At 45.9% G+C, this 19,224-nt stretch overlaps 1 protein-coding gene across 1 annotated transcript in view; it reads left to right on the top strand.

The window, feature by feature from the left end:
- The window catches only part of NECAP2 (NECAP endocytosis associated 2), a 97,723-nt gene that overhangs the window by 62,323 nt on the left and 16,176 nt on the right, over positions 1-19,224 (top strand). Inside the window, exons 4-6 of the mRNA XM_085608591.1 lie at positions 3,113-3,194; positions 5,220-5,328; positions 5,595-5,760. Coding sequence (XP_085464717.1) covers positions 3,113-3,194; positions 5,220-5,328; positions 5,595-5,760 — 357 coding nt within the window. The remainder of the gene's footprint in view (positions 1-3,112; positions 3,195-5,219; positions 5,329-5,594; positions 5,761-19,224) is intronic.

Genomic DNA, 19,224 nt, shown 5'->3' with positions numbered 1-19,224 from the left:
AGATGCAGGTCTGCTCATTTGATGCTGGATATTTCGTTTTTCTTTTCCACCACTTCCGTTACTTCCAAAACTGACTCACAAGTTAAGTTGCAGATGGTGGATTCTGCAAAGCCCTGTTCCCACTTCAGGTGCGACTGATTGTGGATTTTGATCCTTAATGGTGGAATGATTTTACCCCACGTTTCAAAGCAGATGGGTAGTCTTTGAATAAACATTGGCAAAGCCAGTAGACTTTGCATTTATAATGCCATTATCAAACTATTGGATTTGACAATCCTTATTTGTAAAGCATTATTGAAACAAAGAAAACCCTTCATAATACTGGAAGAAAGTGAAACCAATACCTTAAGGTATCTCAAAACTGAATGTTGAATTCAGTATTGTCAATCAATCATTATAAATAGCATGGTGTGGTTAAATACTTTTCATGCAAGAAACTCTGAAAAGAGTTTAAAAAGCCTGTTGTGCATGATCAGTCTTGAGGGCAACACAAGGGATTAGTTGCAGGTCCCTGAAAGAACTTAACAGCTGCCTGAGTTCATGAACAAATAAGTGTCAGAATTTAAGGTAACGTACTTACCAAGGCCTACTTTATCTTCCACGCAACTTAGAACTAGAACAAATGCTACTGCCATTTTGTGCTCTGCCGCGGTCCCGGTCACTGTAAGTACACTTTCTTCCTCAATTGCTGTCTGAGTGATTGCAGTACCCTGCTCTCCCTCATCCCATAAATGCTGCCTTTGTGGGCCATGACTGTGACTTTCATGCCACATGTGGAATGCAGGAGATAAAATAAAACCAAAGACTGCTTTTAAATCAAACTTCAGCAAAAATATACCTGTTGCTGCACTTTAAATGATGAGCTGGAAGGGTTTTGGTTCAATACGGACCGCAATTGTCCTCCGGTGTGAGGGGAAGCAGGGCATGGGAGAGAGAGAGCAAGAAAAGATGTTCACTCCCAGGCAGTGTTCAAAGACAAAGAAAAAAGAGGTTTCCTGGTGTAAGCCATGGAAATATACAAGTGTAGCAGTCAGAAGGATGGTAAATAAGATATGCTTTGTAGGAGGGACAAATGCAAGAAAAGGAGAGAAAGCCATTGAATAAACAGTGAGCACATGAGATTGACAAGATGATAAGCAATGGGCTGACCGAAAGCCTAGGTCTTTGATAGCGGACTATAGGCAAGACCTAAAGAGGACTAAAAGCCTCAATTTTTCTCGATGGCTACACCAGTCTGGATGCCATTGTCTTGATGTCCATTGTTGAAGAACTTTATAAATATTTTGGCTTTGATCTTAAAAGTTCCCTTGACATACTTGCTACCTAAGAGGTTTCACCTTCCGTATTGTGGTGGTGTGGTTGTACATTCTTGCTCTCTGTTGGAAATCTTTTGTTTATCTGTATCCGGATCAGTTATTTTGTGTACATCTGAGATTGTTTTATAAAACAATTTGAGAATTTGAAGCATCCAATTTGAAGCATCCAAAAAGGCTGCCAGCCACCCGTACAAATGCAAGTAGCTGGGGTTTTACTTGGTGGCAAGCTTAATGTTTAACCTTGCTCCGTTATGTTTCAGGATGCTACTGTTTGTCTCACACTTGGGTGGGTCATCCACTGTGGTTGCAACCTGACAATTTCAACTATTTTACATAGGCTAATAAGGAAAATCTGATTATTTGGCTTCCTTAAAACCTGTTTTCAGGGGATAGTTATATGGATTAGTTAACTACTTTGCCATGGGCTGAAACTTCCTCTCCCTTTCTCTTGTTTTGGATTTGAATTTGATTTTATTTGTTTTAGCTTAAACACCTTGTGAATCTTGAACATGTGTGACATGTTATAAGGAATATCACAGCCAGCCTTCTTTATTGTGACCAATACATCTAAAAATGAAAAGTGAGTTGTGTGTTCTGATCTTCTGACTAACCCTGTGTTGTGTTCCTTCCGAAATGGTAATTCTTTAATGTCTCTCCTTATTGCTTAAGTTCTTCAAATTTTTCAGGCTACAAGTAGTAGTTTCTTCATGACATTTTGCGGTGCTGAAACAAATGCCACAATTTTGGTCTTTGGGCTTTTTATGCATACTTAGCATAACCCAAGCAAATAAAAATCTTAAGCCATCCAATACATGCTAGGGAGTCTTTTGTAAGTTGAATGCTGCTGGTTGACTCCACATCCTAGTGTGTTATGTTCATACAATCTGGACCATGATCGTGTCCTTGATTTTCTGTCACCAGGTTATTTAGGATGATGTAATCTGCAAAGCAACCACTGGGATACACTTAATGTGTCCTGGAAAGGGAATCTGTAGGAAAAATTGATTATGCTGATTTCCCTTCTCGCTGAGGTTTGTATCCGATGCTTCTGAAGGCACTCAGATATCTTTTTGAAGGTTGGTCATTGAGCAACTGTCTAATGTTGCCCTAACATAGCTCTCAAACTGTTGATAGGATGTTCATTCATTACCTGAGGATTATATTGCTAAATCATTGTTGTGGAACATTTTTGTCTAGGTGCCTGGAGTTTCCTTGAGAACGTTGTCTCCCATAGCAATTTCTCAAAATATTTAAATCTTCCTAGGACCATGGAGGAAGGGTGACTGGAAGACGAGTGAGAACAAGCTCCTCTCTGCAGTGACTTGTATGCCCATAGTCCGACAGCCCTCCTTTTCCAGATGACCAACCCACTGTCCCCAAAGTGACTCGTATGCTCTGTGCATAGGTGTTTTGTTATTGACACAATGGAAGCCAAGGAGTTTGTTTGGGTGGGGTCATGGTGGGGTTGAGCTTGCATCCAATCTTGCGATTTGCTTTTTTAAATATATTGTGCACAGTACAGATTCTTCTTTCATGTTCATTCAGGACTTGCCAGTAATCTGGAAGAAAACGCACGTAGGACTAAAAGTATAATAGTCACTTTTTATTTGAAGCGTCAAAGGGTTTGATGTATGGTATATGCTCAAAGATTTGACCCTTATATGTGGCTCATCAGCAAGTGTTATCTGGTTAACTGTGATATGCCAGAGCCCTCTCTAAGTGCAACCAGTGATCTGCAAAATCTCATAGAAGGTATCTTTGATTGGATCATATAATATCTGTACTTTCCTCTGCAGGGCGACGAGCTTTCATTGGAGTTGGCTTCGGCGACCGAGGTGATGCATTTGACTTTAATGTTGCACTTCAAGACCATTTCAAGTGAGTGTCTTTCTTTCTGATCCCTTATCCTTTGGGTGTTAAAGCTGGTAGAGACTGATAGGGATCCAGCATGGAGTTGGTCGAGTCGAGGCCATGAGATGAAAAGTGTAAGTGGCAGGGAGGTAATGTGTGGGGTGTGTGTTTTAGGTGTCTGTAGTGGTCAAACTCCAACAATAACAGATGGTCGGATGGAGGGAGATGGTTGGGTGGGGTGAAATAAACATTTCCTGACCGAAAATAAGTGAATGATATTTGAGTTAAGATGTTTTATAACTGACAAACACTGACATCTTCACTCTTGTATGACCATATAAGAAATATAAGATAATATTATAGTATGAAGCATATATTATGCTTAAATGTATTTAAAAAGCTTAGGTCTTCAAGTAGAATTAGACGTCCATAAAGTATTGGTTTTGTTCACTACAGGATGCATTATAAAGTTAGTGTTGGGTGCAATAGCAATTCCTGTATATATGCAGCAGTAATTTATGTACAGTAAGCCTAGCCTGGAAGCAGTAAAGTGTTGAACAGCTGGATAGAGCTTGTGGGTACTAGTCAGATAGTTTACAAAAGATAGTAATTTCCTATTGTCTGTGGAGGAAGTGGGTAATACTTCTTGAAGAGAAGTCTTCAGTTTATTTCTGAATTGCAGTTGGATTTGGAGCAGTTCTGATTTTGATAGAGATGTTTATATAAAAGTATAAGTTCTTTTGTTGATGTTTTTGATAACCCACACTACAACTTATAACTCAACTTAAATAACCTTCAACAAATTAAAACTGAGGTGAGTTTTAAGCACATGAACCTGTAGCAGACAGTCTGATACTAAGGGGCAGATTTACTAATATTTCACGTAGTGCAGCAACCAAAGATACTCGGTTGCGTGAGAGGGACTGCATCATATCTACTATATATGGCACTGCTGCTGTCTTCCCAAATGCAGGTGTGCAATTAAGCTGCATTACTCCATGCACATACCTGTGCACCGTAGTGCAGAGAAGGAGTGTGATGTATAAGAGAGGTTTTGTACTGGAAGGGTACACCTCCAGTACAAACTCCTATGCCTAGACAAAGTTTAAAACTGTTCCCACTTTGTATATGTGGTATAGTGCAGTACACACGCAGAGTTTGAAAAGCTCGGAGAAAAAAATACTTTTCTCCAACTTTGCACCGGCCACAGGAAGGCATTTTTTTGGCCCCAAGTCCTGTCTACCAATGTTGGTAGATAGGGCTGTGCATCAACAACTATGGGTGGTAGCATGGGAACACACATGTCCCATCTTTGGGACCCCCTCCACCCCAACGCAAATTAATGCACTGCTTTGCCTTACTTTTAGGCAGCTTTCCAATGCTAATAAAGTTTTACACTGCAATGCAAATAAAAAATCAACTCTGCACCGGTTTCCGTCGCTTTTGGTGACTTTGCATCAGCGCAAAGTCTTGATAAACCTGGCCTGTGTGTTGTCCTTTTCCATGGTGAGTGATCCATGCTAGAATTACGCATTTGTCAAATGTGATCTCTAGTATGCGCTTCATTCAAGACATTTTGGAGGAATGTTATTTTTATGTGTGCTAGAATGACATTAACGTTCAATGGTTGTCGTTTCAACTTTTTCTGACTGCTTCTAAGGATACTTTACTCATGTTGACAATCAAGTGGGATTAGCAAAAACATGCTGTCTCTTTAATACTGTGTTATAGACCTTGGTAGAATCACGTGCTCAGAAGCAACATTTCACAATCTCTGCTCTAGTGATTATATAGTGTGTTCTTCCTCTTGGCCTCCACTTCACCTGTTCATCTACCTACTTCTTTCATCCACTCAGTGTTGTTCTTATATGCTACACTATATCAACATATTTTCCTAGAACATGAGTACAACAAGCTGCTAATTACACCAGCTGCCTTGCATTTTGTTAGACTGGAATGTGTTTTCAGTGGCTCTTCGTTGATTAAACATTCTGTAGCATTGAGCCAGAGCATCCTTGTTACCTGAGTTTTGTGCCCTCACACTTCCTGTAGATGGGTGAAACAGCAGACTGAATTGGCGAAGCAGGCCTTGAACCCTGACCCCGGACCCAAGTTGGACCTCGGCTTCAAAGAAGGACAGACCATCAAAATTAACATTGCAGTAAGTAAAAGCTTCATACACGTGTCTGCTATAAAAACTTTTTTTTTTTTTTTTTTTTGGGGCTGTCTTTTTGTTGTGATAACTTTTGCTCAGCCTATGTTTTTTACATGGAGTGCTGTGCACATGAATATTTTGAAAATCATGCAAGGTCTACACACACCAGAATGTCTTGGCTTCCAAGGGCATTATTTACAGTCCACTGAGCTTGTACAGACCATTACATCCACCCCCCACCGTTTCACAATTTTGGTTGCTTTACTTCTCAGAATATAAAGAAGAAAGAAGGCGTGACTGCAAGTACAAAAGCACGTCCTGCAGGGCCGTTGAATCTTCTTCCTCCACCACCAGGAGGCAAAGCTCCAAACCTGATTGCTCCTCCAGCAGAGAACCCTCCTCCAAGCACTCCACAAACAGGAAAAAACAGCACAACAGGTCGGTTGGCAACTGGCTTAGATCTTCTTCTTTGTATTAATTTGGCCACACCCTTATGATTGAAATGCATTTGATCCTAGGGTATTCCTTTTATCCTCTTGTATGTCTTGAAGCTAAAAGTTGCTAATTCAAGGAGACAGGATAAGTAATTAAAAATGCACAGTGTTTGTTCTGAAAGGTCTATTATCTTTTCTTGTGTTGGGTAACATAACATGTATTTATAAAGCGCACTCTGAATGAAAGGCTGAGTGGATCTTTCCTGTCACCATTAGGTCAAGCACAGATTCCTCGAGTTCAGTGCATTAATCCACTGAGACACGAGAAGTTATTGGGATAGCATTGTTTTAGTATGTATGGGTTTGATATTGTATGTCTTGACTAAGGGTAACAGAAGAAAGGGCAAGTGGCACGGAAATATATGTTTGGATTTGCGCCCAAATGTTTTGTAAAATCAGATGTCAGGGAAAAAAAGCTAAGGCTTTATTTATGCGCTAACTGCTCCACCTATAATCCCTGGTTCAAAGCTTTATGGTCTCACAGTTGAGAGATGTACATAGGACATTTTAATAACCGCTAAGTGGACTATTGTGTGCTCCCACATGTGTTGGATTTCTTCTCCCTGCTTGTGACTAGACTGCCTTGACTGGAATGGAATAAAAAAAAGCGTGAGTCTTGAATTCCTAGTTCGAAAATGCATTTCTGTGTAGTAGTCTTCTTTTTAGATGACTTTTCAACTCTACAAAATAATGTGTTAAACTATTTTTGTAACTTTATTTAGCAGGCTTAGTGGCAACGGTCATTACAAATAACTCAAATAATCCTAGTTCAGAAAACATGAAGCATATTTTCACAGTTCCTTTTTTAAGGAGGTAGAGATGCTGAAATACAATTTTATTTTAAACAAGTAAAACTTACCTGCTATCACTAGGACTCCTCATCGGAGAAAGTAACTAACGGCATATATCCTATTATGGCACCGTATGTTCCAAACACAGTGACTCACTCCCTGCACATAGACAAGTTTCCTTATAGGCTAAAGAAATCATTGTCACCACTTATTTGAAAAAGCATGACTGGAGCCAGATGTTCTGCAACACCTTTTTTTTTTTGTAGTAAAAAAATGATAGCAAGCATGGTGTATCTCACGTGCAGGACTTTCTAGATTCTCATCAGCAGCTAGATTTCTCTCAGTCAGGATTGAGATAGCACTGGTGTCATTGCTTGATGTTTTACATGCATCGGCGGACAAGGGTTGTATGTCACTTCTAGTTGTGTTGGATTTGTCAGCCTAATTCTAAACTATTAACTCTGAACAGTTGCTCCTTTCCGAGGTTGCCCTTTCAGATGCAGCTATTAGGTGGTTCAAATATCCTTGTTTGGCTTCAGAGAGAGGGTTAAAGTTAGTCATGTTCAGTCATCTGAAGTAATAGTGGCGTGTGTTGTGTCTTGGCGCTCCCAAGCCTTTCAAATATTTATCAAACCGCTTTTCAAAATCATCTGGTCTAAAGAATAACATTATAACTCTTGCGTAGATGATTTACAGATTTATCCGAATGTCAGTGGCACATATGATGACCAAGCTACATTAAGGAAAGGACTGGAGGTAATAACTCTTTGGGTTAAAAACGGGACTAAAACTTTATGGTGCTCAAAACTAATATTCCTAGCATGTGTGGCTGTAAATACACGTTCGGCATACTGCATACTCCTGCCGTAGCTTTGCGCTCGGACTTTAACATTTGGTTTTGTTCAAAGAATGTTCTTTGAGTTGTGAGGTATCCTGTGGTGACTCAATGCGCATGGGTGCCAACTTCATTGTTGGATTGTTGTTCTATGCCAGATGCCTACCAACAAGTCTTCCGGACTGAAAACATTCCAAATTTCGGAAAACTGCAGTAAAAACTTCAGCCCCGACATCGGGGGAAGCCCTTCATTGGCACCTGCTATCAGATTCTCGTCCTCCGTGTATAACAGAAATCAAAGGACCAGACTAGAACACTTGAACTCTTGTCACTCGCCCATCAGGGCACCCACACCCCGTTGTGGCTTTATCTCCTTTCATTTAGCCAGCTCCAGAGAATGCGAGCTACAAAGGGTGATGAGACGCATATACGCCCTTTAAAAACAAATGCTCTCATTGTGGTGTGAAATACTCTTGAACTGATGCGCCCAGGGGGGGTATAGATTGTGCCTTTCTCCAGATCACAGGGACACCACGTGTGCCTTCTGCATAGCTTTACTTTGTAAAAAGACCCTTCAACAGCGTAGATATTGATACCTGGCACACATCACAATGCAAGGCTAATTCATGGACACTGCGCCCAACATCTTTGGTGATGCTTAGGAAGTGGAACAAGAGGATGGTGAATTGCAAGGCCAGACTGTGCACCAGCACAGCCCAGAGGTAATCCAGTCAGATACCGCTGAGCTGAAAGCACTTTAGCATGAAAATGTTCCCTCCACGTCTACCACTGGGCTTCAAAGCAAAATGGGTCGTGAGTATGGTTGAACCCTGACCTCATAAATCTTACAAACTGCCACACATCGAGGCGAGTGACGCCCCTCTGTGGGTTGAGCATCCAGGACATAAAACTGCCACCTTCAGGGCCTCCGCAACCTTCGGACTCCAGTCAGCACTGAGGGAAGGCATCTGACCCAAAGAGGGACTCTAAGTAAAGCCTTAATTCCCATCGGCCTCCCGGCACCAAGGAACTGAAGCAACCATCGAAACTGAAAGACTTGTTCATGTTGGCCCCAAACACGCCATCTGCCTGAGACCGCCCTCCACTTCTGGCTCCGATGATTCTCAATCACCAGTCATCAAGAGACTGGAAGAGGAAATTGATGATAGGCAGTGATGAATTATTATTTATCCAAGGGCCCAAAGGCCTCGGAGCCCATACCCAAAAAGAAGAGGCTGATTTTTGAGAAGGAACCCCCAGTGGACACTCCACCAGACACTCCATCACAACCCAAGCTCTTCAAGGGATGCAACAACAAGCTCTCTTCCGCACATAGTTACTTCTCCTGCACTGGATGTGATTGCAACATCACCCCCCTGCACACTACCCAATAGGGTCTCCAAAATCCTATTCAGATACAGGCAACCCTAGTCCATACACCCCTCATGAGGATTTCAAGGTACCCTTTCATCCTCTGCCCAAAAGTGATCCCTAGGAGGATTGTGATGTAAACCCTCTAGGGGGTGCAGACCTAGAGCTTTTTCCACGTAGGGCCTCACGCTTTACTATACCAGAAGGTGGACATGCACACCATTTCCATGGAGGAAAACTTCCTTGTGGAAACAGTGTCTAAGTCCAAGTTCTCCATGCATTCCTACTAATGTTAAAGGGGTTGCTCAAGTCCACTCCAGTAACTTTTAGGAACTGGCCAGAACGCGGTCGGTTATTCCCAGAGTGGAGAAAAAAATATAAGCCTCCTACCCTCAGATGCTATTTATATCCATGGTCACGTTCCTCCGGATTTCTTTGGCTTGCACTTCACCCTTAAATGGACCTTTGCGCAAGCCACAGGGGATGCTCCCACACTGGATAAGGAGAGCCAAAGAAATAATGCTGTGGGAAGAGGTTTTAAGTGTAAGTCGCCACGTACTGGCAGATTTCTAACTCTGTGTACTTGCTCTCACGATGCAATAGGTCCCAGTGGGAGGAGATAGTCTGCTACAGCTACTCCTGGAGTAATTCAGGAAAAAGGGGGAGGACATCATAGAGGGTAAAGTAATCTCCAGTGCCGTCATACAGTGTGCTTTGGGTAATGCTGAGTCAGCAGCCAGGGAAGTTAACACCTCGATCATCCTACAGAGCATTTGTGGCTCTGTATCTCTGGCTTCAAGCCAGAGGTGCAACAACACCTCATTGGCCTACACTTTGATGATAAGCACCTCTTTGGTCCACAAGTCAACCAAATGCTACAGAAAAAAAAAAAACTGAAATAGCCAAAACATGAGGGCCCTCCAAACACCATCACCAGGGGCTTCTTTCTTAGGCAACCGTATAGGGGTGCAACAAAGGCCACTTCCCTGGAACAGCCCCAATCCTACCAAAGCCTGCAATTGTTTTATCACTGGCAACCAGACAGGGGATACACGCATCATTCATACAGGAGCACCGTCAACATAGCCAAAGGTGGAGTCACTCCCACTAAAGGAGCCTCCACTTCAAAACATTGGTGGAGTCACTCCCACTAAAGGAGCCTCCACTTCAAAACATTGATATGCCATGCATCCTCGGATCACATCACACCTGTCGGGGGAATATTACATGCACAAACCATAAGTTCAAAACATTTCCACCACGTTCAAGAAGTGGTGCACGCACGCCTGCCCAAAGGGGCAATAGAGCTGGTGCCCTTCCAAAACCCTTCCAATACAAGAGCAAAGTGGTATACTCCCTATACTTTCCAATTCCCGTAAAATGACAGCTCTTTTAGACTGATACTCCACTTCTGACCCCTCAGCAGATACATCCTCTCAGAACATTTCCATATAGCAACCCACTGAATGTGATCCCCCTGCTGCAGCAAGGCGACTTCATGACCATGCTGGCTCTGACGGATGTCTACTTTCACATTTCAATATATCCAGCTCATTGGCGCTACCTTCACTTCGTTGTAAGTGGACAATATAACCAATTCAATGTGTTACCCAATGGGGTTACCACACCCCCAAGAGTATTTACAGAATGCCTAGCTGTCATAGCTGCCCACCTACGGAGGGGAGGCTCACACATCTTCCCCTATCTCACCGATTGACCAATCAAGAGTGCAGGCAGCCTGCTTTGCCTAGTTCTCACCAAGCATGCCTTCTACCTACTACACCGTTTGGAATTCATAATAAATGCTACCAAGTCCCTTATTCAGCTGCTACAGATTTAGCCCTTTCTAGGTTCAATCCTCGGTGCCACCATGGGCAAATGACTTTGTGGACCTGCTCATCATGATTAGACCTGTTCAGCAGGATTCATCAACAAGTACATGAGTGGGTACTCCACCCACAAGTCCTAATCCTACTTTCAACAGTGTTTTTCTGCAAACTGATCCATTCATCACCCACAAAAACACCAAATGCCAAACCTCGTCTCCAGGTGTAGACACCCACAGTCCATCAGCAATGCACTATGGATGAACTGGTCGGGATAATTGCCTGTGCTTTTTTAGGTCGAGCCTAGAGCAGCGCATGCGCTGCTTGCTTGACTTTTAGTGAGGGGCTACTCACATGCTTTTCTTGGCCTGAAGCTTGTGTGCACGCTCGCGTGCAAGCACGCAGACGCCATCTGCCTTTCTTATCTCTTCCTCCGGGCCATTACTTTCACGGCCGGCAAACTCCTTCTGAAACGACTTCACCAGACGTTAAAGATGCTTTTCTTGAAAGTTCTGTGCTGAGTTTGGAAAGGTGGCCCAAGAGTCCGCGGGTTGTTAACTCATTTTTAATACAAGTGTTTTAATTAAGTGCATGCCAACTGTGGATTCCGCTGGAACCGACTTCATTAGCAGCCCTCTGTGTGAATCCCACATCTGGCCTAACGTAGAGATGTGGCTTCACTGCTATTGCATACTGCATGGACAATGTGCGTTTTATACACCACGGGAATAAGTCCATTAGAAGACAGACCACGGCTGGGATCGTGCGAAATCGCCAAGTGCATAAAATTGCAACTTGGTGAATTTTTTTTTTTAACCTAAAAAGCTTCGGTTTGAGCGGGTATTTCTCGCGGCTGGAAACTGTGAGTGACTTCTACGTGTAGGCAGTAGCCCACGCCAACTGGCTCTCTCCTGCCCACTCCACCTAGTCCTCTGCTGCCCACTCCACCTGACCCTCTCCTGCCCACTCCACCTGGCCCTCTCTTGCCCACTCCACCTGGCCCTCTCCTGCCCACTCCACCTGGCCCTCTCCTGCCCACTCCACCTGGCCCTCTCCTGCCCACTCCACCTGGCCCTCTCCTGCCCACTCCACCTGGCCCTCTCCTGCCCACTCCACCTGGCCCTCTCCTGCCCACTCCACCTGGCCCTCTCCTGCCCACTCAACCTGGCCCTCTCCTACCCACTCAACCTGGCCCTCTCCTACCCACTCAACCTCACCCTCTCCCGCCCACTCTACCTCACCCTCTCCTGCCCACTCTACCTCACCCTCTCCTGCCCACTCCACCTGACCATCTCCTGCCCACTCCCCCTGACCATCTCCTGCCCACTCCCCCTGACCCTCTCCTGCCCACTCCCCCTGACCCTCTCCTGCCCACTCCCCCTGACCCTCTCCTGCCCACTCCCCCTGACCCTCTCCTGCCCACTCCCCCTGACCCTCTCCTGCCCACTCCCCCTGACCCTCTCCTGCCCACTCCCCCTGACCCTCTCCTGCCCACTCCCCCTGACCCTCTCCTGCCCACTCTACCTCACCCTCTCCTGCCCACTCCACCCTCTCCTGCCCACTCCACCTGGCCCTCTCCTGCCCACTCTACCCCACCCTGCTCTACCCACTTTACCTCACCCTGCTCTACCCACTTTACCTCACCCTCTCCTGCCCACTCTGCCTGTCCCTCTCCTGCCCACTGCAGCTGACCCTCTCCTGCCCACTCCACCCTCTCCTGCCCACTCTACCTCACCCTCTTCTGCCCACTCCACCTGGCCCTCTTCTGCCCACTCCACCTGGCCCTCTTCTGCCCACTCCACCTGGCCCTCTTCTGCCCACTCCACCTGGCCCTCTTCTGCCCACTCCACCTGGCCCTCTTCTGCCCACTCCACCTGGCCCTCTTCTGCCCACTCCACCTGGCCCTCTTCTGCCCACTCCACCTGGCCCTCTTCTGCCCACTCCACCTGGCCCTCTTCTGCCCACTCCACCTGGCCCTCTTCTGCCCACTCCACCTGGCCCTCTTCTGCCCACTCCACCTGGCCCTCTTCTGCCCACTCCACCTGGCCCTCTCCTGCCCACTCCACCTGGCCCTCTCCTGCCCACTCCACCTGGCCCTCTCCTGCCCACTCCACCTGGCCCTCTCCTGCCCACTCCACCTGGCCCTCTCCTGCCCACTTCACCTGGCCCTCTCCTGCCCACTTCACCTGGCCCTCTCCTGCCCACTCCACCTCACACTCTGCTCACTCCACCTCACACTCTCTGCCCACTCCACCTGGCCCTCTTCTGCCCACTCCACCTGGCCCTCTTCTGCCCACTCCCCCTGACCCTCTCCTGGCCATTCTACCTCACCCTCTCCCGCCCACTCCACCTGGCCCTCTCCCGCCCACTCCACCGGACCACTCGCCTCGTCCTCTTTCACATTCCCCATGAAATTCATGGACCTCAGTGCGTAATAATAAAATATAAATAAGTGCAGGTACCCAAACGTTTTTTAGGAGGACACCACCCACTTCAGCACTGGCGCTATATCACTCATGGCATGGATACTGTCCTAAGTTTGGTTGGAGCAAGCAAATTAAGAGAGCCTGCCTTCCGCCAAGGGTCAAGGTGATACCTGCGCTACCCATCTTTCGAAGTCACATGTCCGAAAGATAACTCACTCCAGAGGCCTTTCAGAGACCTTACTTGGATCTGAATTCACCAAACTGACTGAACTATGACTATCACTCTAGAGTCCTGCTAGTCAGACTAATTCCTGCCTGACATCTGACTGACTACCTCTTGTCCAGCTCTACCAGTCTTTCACTCACTGGCATGAACAGGGCACTTTTTTGTATCCCCCTTTCCCTTTAGGGTGTGACTGTAAATGTTATCAGATTCATTACAGAATCAGGAGCATCATCTGCCTCTCATTCTATCCCCCAAAGCACCATCACAACAAGCTCTGCACTTCAGCAGGGAGGCCAAGCAATGGATGCTCATGCATGGCCTCTGAGCTCGCCAGTCTGGGCAGCTCGGTAGTCCATCCGTCAGAATCCTGCAGGCCCTTTGGGCTCTTGTTCTACAAACCCGGCACCTTTTACAGCAGCAGAATCCAGATTTGCACTAAGTTGGAATATAGTGCGCCAATCACATGTTGTACACTGTACGTGGAAACATACTCGCCCGTCCAAGCTCCGTACGAGTCTGGTGTCCTTTATGTACAAAGCAATCTGTGGCATGTTAGCACACAGACACAGTTACTATATCACAGCAACACAGATGGCGCCAAACCTCGCCTTAGCCATGCCTTCGCGGCATATCCAATAGGTCTCTCTATTAGGACCTTATAAGTATTTAGTTATGCAGCACAATATCCTTGGTGCAACAACATCAACAGTTGCATGGCTAAGCATTTTTAAGGTCCCAAAGGCGAGACCTATTGGCTATGCCAATGCTTGTCTCCTTTCTCACTCCTATAAATGGGAAGGAAGCTACTGCAAACATCTCCCACCCTTATTCTGATAGCCCTCACGTGGACCCGACAACTGTGGCTCTCAAGTCTCGTCGAGATTTCTATTACCCTGCACAAGAGGCTCCACAACAGCTCCGAACCTCTCTCGGGAACTGGGAAAAATCAGGTATCCAGACCCAGGGCAACTCAATATAACAATTTGGCACCTGAAGTCTTAGAATTTGGTTTCCTAAGTTTTCCTACAAGAATGCATGCACATCCTAAAGGAAGTTCACAGCCCTACTTCTAGGGCCGGCTCACTGCAAAGTGCAAACGATTTGTCTGCTATTGTAACTCAAAGAATATAGAGCCCCTTAAACCGGGGGTTTGAGACATTGTCTATTTGCTACACCTAGAGAAACCAGGGCCAGAACATAATTCCATACAATGACATCCTTCAACCATTGCTGTATATATGCAAATTAGAGTGTGTTAATCACTCTTCTGAATTCCCGTCATTAAAGCCTTTCTGGAAGCCCTTAAGATGATTCCACCTAGAGTGCCATCTGTCCGACTGGAGTCTCTATATAGTACTCACAAAACTCATCGGTTCCCCATATGAGCCATTGCATTCCTGTCCTTAGCAATTTCATTTTTGAAAGTGGCTTTCCTCATAGCCATCACCTCACTAACGTACATAGGCGAGCTATAAGCCCTCACTCTGCAAGTTCATGTTGATGGGGCTTTTACTTGAGACAAACCTTAAATTCCTTCCTAAGGTAATCTCTCTTCTGTACTTTAATCAAACAATTGAGCTAACTGTATTTTTTCCTCTCCCAGACTCTGTAGCAGAAAGTCTCTTCATACGCTATGTGTTAAAATTGCCTCAATGTACTACATATATAGAACCAAACTTTTCAGAAATGTCTACAGCTGTTTTTAGGTCTCGGCTAGCGATGGCTGCGCTTGCGCAGTCTCGCTCGCGAGAGATAATGACTTGGGAGAAGAGGGGCTTGAACCCGCCCCTCTTCTACCCTGTTCTCCATTGGCTGGCCTAGTAAATGCTGGCCAGCCATTGGAGAATAGGTCCCGTCACTCCAATCCTGCCCCGTCCTTTTCGGATCGGGGGGCGTGTTTTTTGCGAAAAGTCTCAGGGAGGAGAAAACAGCAAAACACGCCCCCGAATCCGAAAAGGACGCTCCCTTTCTCCGAGGCATTTCTGCTGTGCCTCGGAGAAAGGCGGTGGTGTCTTTCGGTGCCCTCGGCTTGTTTTTGGAGTTAGTTAACCTCAATTGCGATGTTCTAAGAGATGCCGTCTTCTGCTTTCTCATTTGATTTGAATCTGCCGGCTCTCCGCCAGCCTTGGCTGCTTCTCTTGAGTCGGCGGTCTCGGGGCGCTTCGCAGTCAGGGTATGCGAGCCGCTTCAGTGCTTAATTTGTAAAATATTAAGTGCTGGAGTCCTATGGAAGGTACCGCAGGAAGGCTGACAAGTGTTGTGATCTTGCGCGCACTGTTTCTGTCTATAAACCCGTAAGCTCTGGTTGCATGCAGCCGATGTGTGGGGCAGGGTGGGCGTGAGGGAGAGTGCTTGTTGTGTTGTCATAACTAATGCTGCCCCTCAGTCCCACTATCCCTCGCCCTCACGCACCTGTGCATTGAGGTTGGCCTCAAAAGCGACCGGCTTCCCTGGGGCTGCAGTAGAACACGTGCACCGGAATGGTAAACTTCACAACGTACTTGTGAAAAAGAGGGGAGGGGATGTGGCCTCACGGCCAGAGATGCCGACTTTGGAGTTGGGGACCTCCGTTCGAGCCTCGGCCCAACATGCGGTGATTCTGGGAAATAATCTCCCCGCGCCTACCAAAATATGAATGTGTCCTTGTGTAACGTAACGGGTGCTCGGGTGAGGCGCCCCGATACCTTCGGGTCGAGTTCGCGCTATATAAATCGACAAAAAAAGAACCATCTGTTGAGAGAGCTCAGAAAGTTACAGAGTGTCGTAATTCAAATATATCGAACATTTTACATATTTGCAACAAAAACCGTCATAAAAGAAGTCAGCCTTGTGTGAGTGGCAGCTATGTTCCTCATTCAAAACAGATACTTGCTGCGTCTGTGTGGAACAGCGGGGTGCCGTCTCCGGTCCTGTAAAACCCTTCTCGGGGTTTTCGTCATTCCAGAGACAACTGTGAACCAATTAAAACCTTACAAATCCACTTCTACGTGCAATACACCAAACCAGGAAGCGGTGCCCTCGCCTTCCAAGGCTGTTCTGACATTCTGCGGCGCGGGCGAAGCGAGAGGCCAAACAGTGCCTTGGAAACGTTACTAGAACCGCCAGATAGCATTAACGTGTGCCATGTATGTATCATCGGTACTACATTGTCCATATTGTATTCAAGGTTCGCTTTACCATGACGATTAAATAGTAATTCCTATTTGCATAGCGCCCACTCTGCCCTGTGCAGGTCCTCGTGGCGCTGGCCGGTGCTCCAGGGATCAGATATCGCTTTCTGTTCATGTCCATCCCAGACCAGAGTCAGGTTGGTGTTTGTGGAGACAAGCGTCAGAGCAGTGTATTTGTCAGTTTTAATGAGGTGTGAGGTGTTTTCTGTGGATAATGCTAGCACAATTATTTATTTGGCAGTAGTGAAAGGAAAAGACAAGGAAATTCGCTAATATGATTCAGCGCAGCGTGTAGATTTTTAAAATTAAATCTCACTGACCGGCGTGCACTGGTTACACAGAGTGAACTCTGCAAAATAATCACAGAAATACTGTGCCTTTCTGCCCTCTGCTCCTGTCGTTTTTGGTGCCCTTCTGTGCCATTCGTTTCTGTGCCTTTCTGCCCTCTGTGCCTTTTACCGGCATTAATCTCCAATCATTTTCAAAGCTGCTAGTTGCCGTTCGCTTTGGTCTGAATTTTTTTTCCCCCTGCATGCATGCCTTGTTTTTCTCAGATCAGTTTGCCGGTGGGCTGGGCCTCGAACCAGGTCCTGGAGATTTGTCTGCCTTTTTGTTACATTCTCCGATCTAATAAAGATTGTTGTTGTATAATGGACACCGGCTCCCCTTCAACCAACCTTGTGACATCTGCCCTCCTCCAGGTCGTTTAGGCCAATCAGCAAATGGATTGTTGTGGTCAATCCAGCAGGCAGGTTACGCGCCCTCTGGTCTTTGTTCCACTTCCAGGTCATGTTGTTGAAACCGAGGGACATGCAGAGGCTTCGAGCAGAGCGTTTTGGTGTTATCCTTAGGAAATAAATATATCTCTAGCTGTATCTGTTTTTGCTGCGATTAAATTGGCAAAGGTGTAGGGTGTTAAACCGGCAGGAAGGGATTGCGTGTAGTGAGATAAGTAGGGAGAAACCGAGACTAACGAGGCATCCTCCCCATCCCCCAAGGTGAGAGCTTTGAAACGTTTCCTATTTTTTAAACAAGAGGGCACAGGGATACCTTTCGCTCTGAGACATATTCAAATACATTTGGTATTTTTCTATCCACATCTACAATCTACCCTGTTCTTTACCTTCCACGTTTTTTTAACTAAACAGTGCAAATACGACCCGAAGGTTTTGGAGCGCCTTATCACAGCATCATTTATATTACACAGGATAGGTTCATTTTTTAGACACAAAGCAATTAAGTGATTTACCAAGAATCACAGGATATTGAGCGATGCTGGGACTCGAACATGGCTCCTCAGTTCTAAATTGCATTCATCAAGCCACATCCATCCTCCCCCCCCCCCCCCCCATACGCTACAGGTAATGTATCCGCTTTCTGCCCTAATCCACGCATTTCTCCACGATTTACATCAGTTCTCTGCATCCTCACTTAACTTCTCCGCATTTGATCTTGACTCTCCTCATGTTGCCTTTCCAACTTCTCTATCATCTGCACCCTGCACTCTACATGCTCAGTACCTACGCTATCACATTTTTTCTAAAAACGGTATTTCTGCTGTTTACTTGGGCTTATCCTTCTTAAGGGCTGTCCACTCACCACATGCAGTCCTGACGCTTCATATGTGTTCTCCACTCTCCACTTACACACTCTACACTCTGAACATTCATTCACCACTGTGTAAATTCACCCTCTGTCCTACACAGCTGCTTTTCACCCCCACATGCACTTTTCATACAGTCTCCACACATTCTCTCTACTATCCACATACTCTTACATTTTTTCTCCATGATCAACACCACTGTGCCCACACTGTTAATATTTACATCACTTTCCAGTGAACTTCCACTGTTTACCATGTACATCAATTGCCACCCAGGTGTATGCTCTACACTCCACTTTTGTACCCCATCATGCACTTGTACTCTACACCCTGTTCATCTGCTCTTAAGCCTGCACATTTTCTTTATCCATCATTTGCTCTCTCCATACTGTGCAGTATCCATTCTCAACACCACTTCACCACATCTACGGTGCAGAATGTATATCTTTTCTCTCACCATGAACATCAGCCCTCCATGGTCCACACCCACTCTCCATTTTTGCTGTCACAATGGGAATTTGCTATTCATTCTGTTCATCCTCTTTCCATTGTCTCCATTGCACAATAGTCTCCCACCCCCCCCCCCATCTAGATGCATTGTCCACCCATGCTCTCCACTATGTACATCGGCTGTCCACCCTCCACTCGAGATCCTTCCTCAAGTCTACACACATGGTCCTTCAACCTTCATGTACACTCTCCACACAACAGATCGAACCATCAATAATGCAGCAGGTGCAGTGGCAAGGGAGTCCAGACGGGGTGAGGGGCATCTGCACCCTAATCATGGCACTGTTTCACTGCCTAAACAGGGCAGTAGGCCTTTTTCCGTTTCGGCATTGGGAGCCATGGTACTCTAGCACATGCTCTGTCTGTTGCGAGACATTTTGGTAGCTTACAGTAGGCTTAGAGCCCACCTATTGCTTACCCTGGTTGCCTTCATTATGCCTCTTATTTATTTTCTCATTAGTCAGCTTATGTAGGCTTTCTTTAAACGTTTTATGTTTTTTCCTACCCCGGAGCATGGACGTGTTACTCACATTTCAGACAATACTTTTTTTTGGTTTTGTTGAAGCACCCTGAGAGTACCTGTGCTTTCCAGCTGTCTCTTTTGTACGTCTCTCCCTGCTGTATTCCTCTTTTTCACCATCTCTAAGTTG

This window comes from Triturus cristatus, chromosome 1_2, assembly GCF_964204655.1.
Source record: "Triturus cristatus chromosome 1_2, aTriCri1.1, whole genome shotgun sequence".
NCBI classification, from domain to species: domain Eukaryota; kingdom Metazoa; phylum Chordata; class Amphibia; order Caudata; family Salamandridae; genus Triturus; species Triturus cristatus.
The sequence above is the reverse complement of the archived record's forward strand: the minus strand, read 5'-3'. Positions and strand labels throughout refer to the sequence as shown.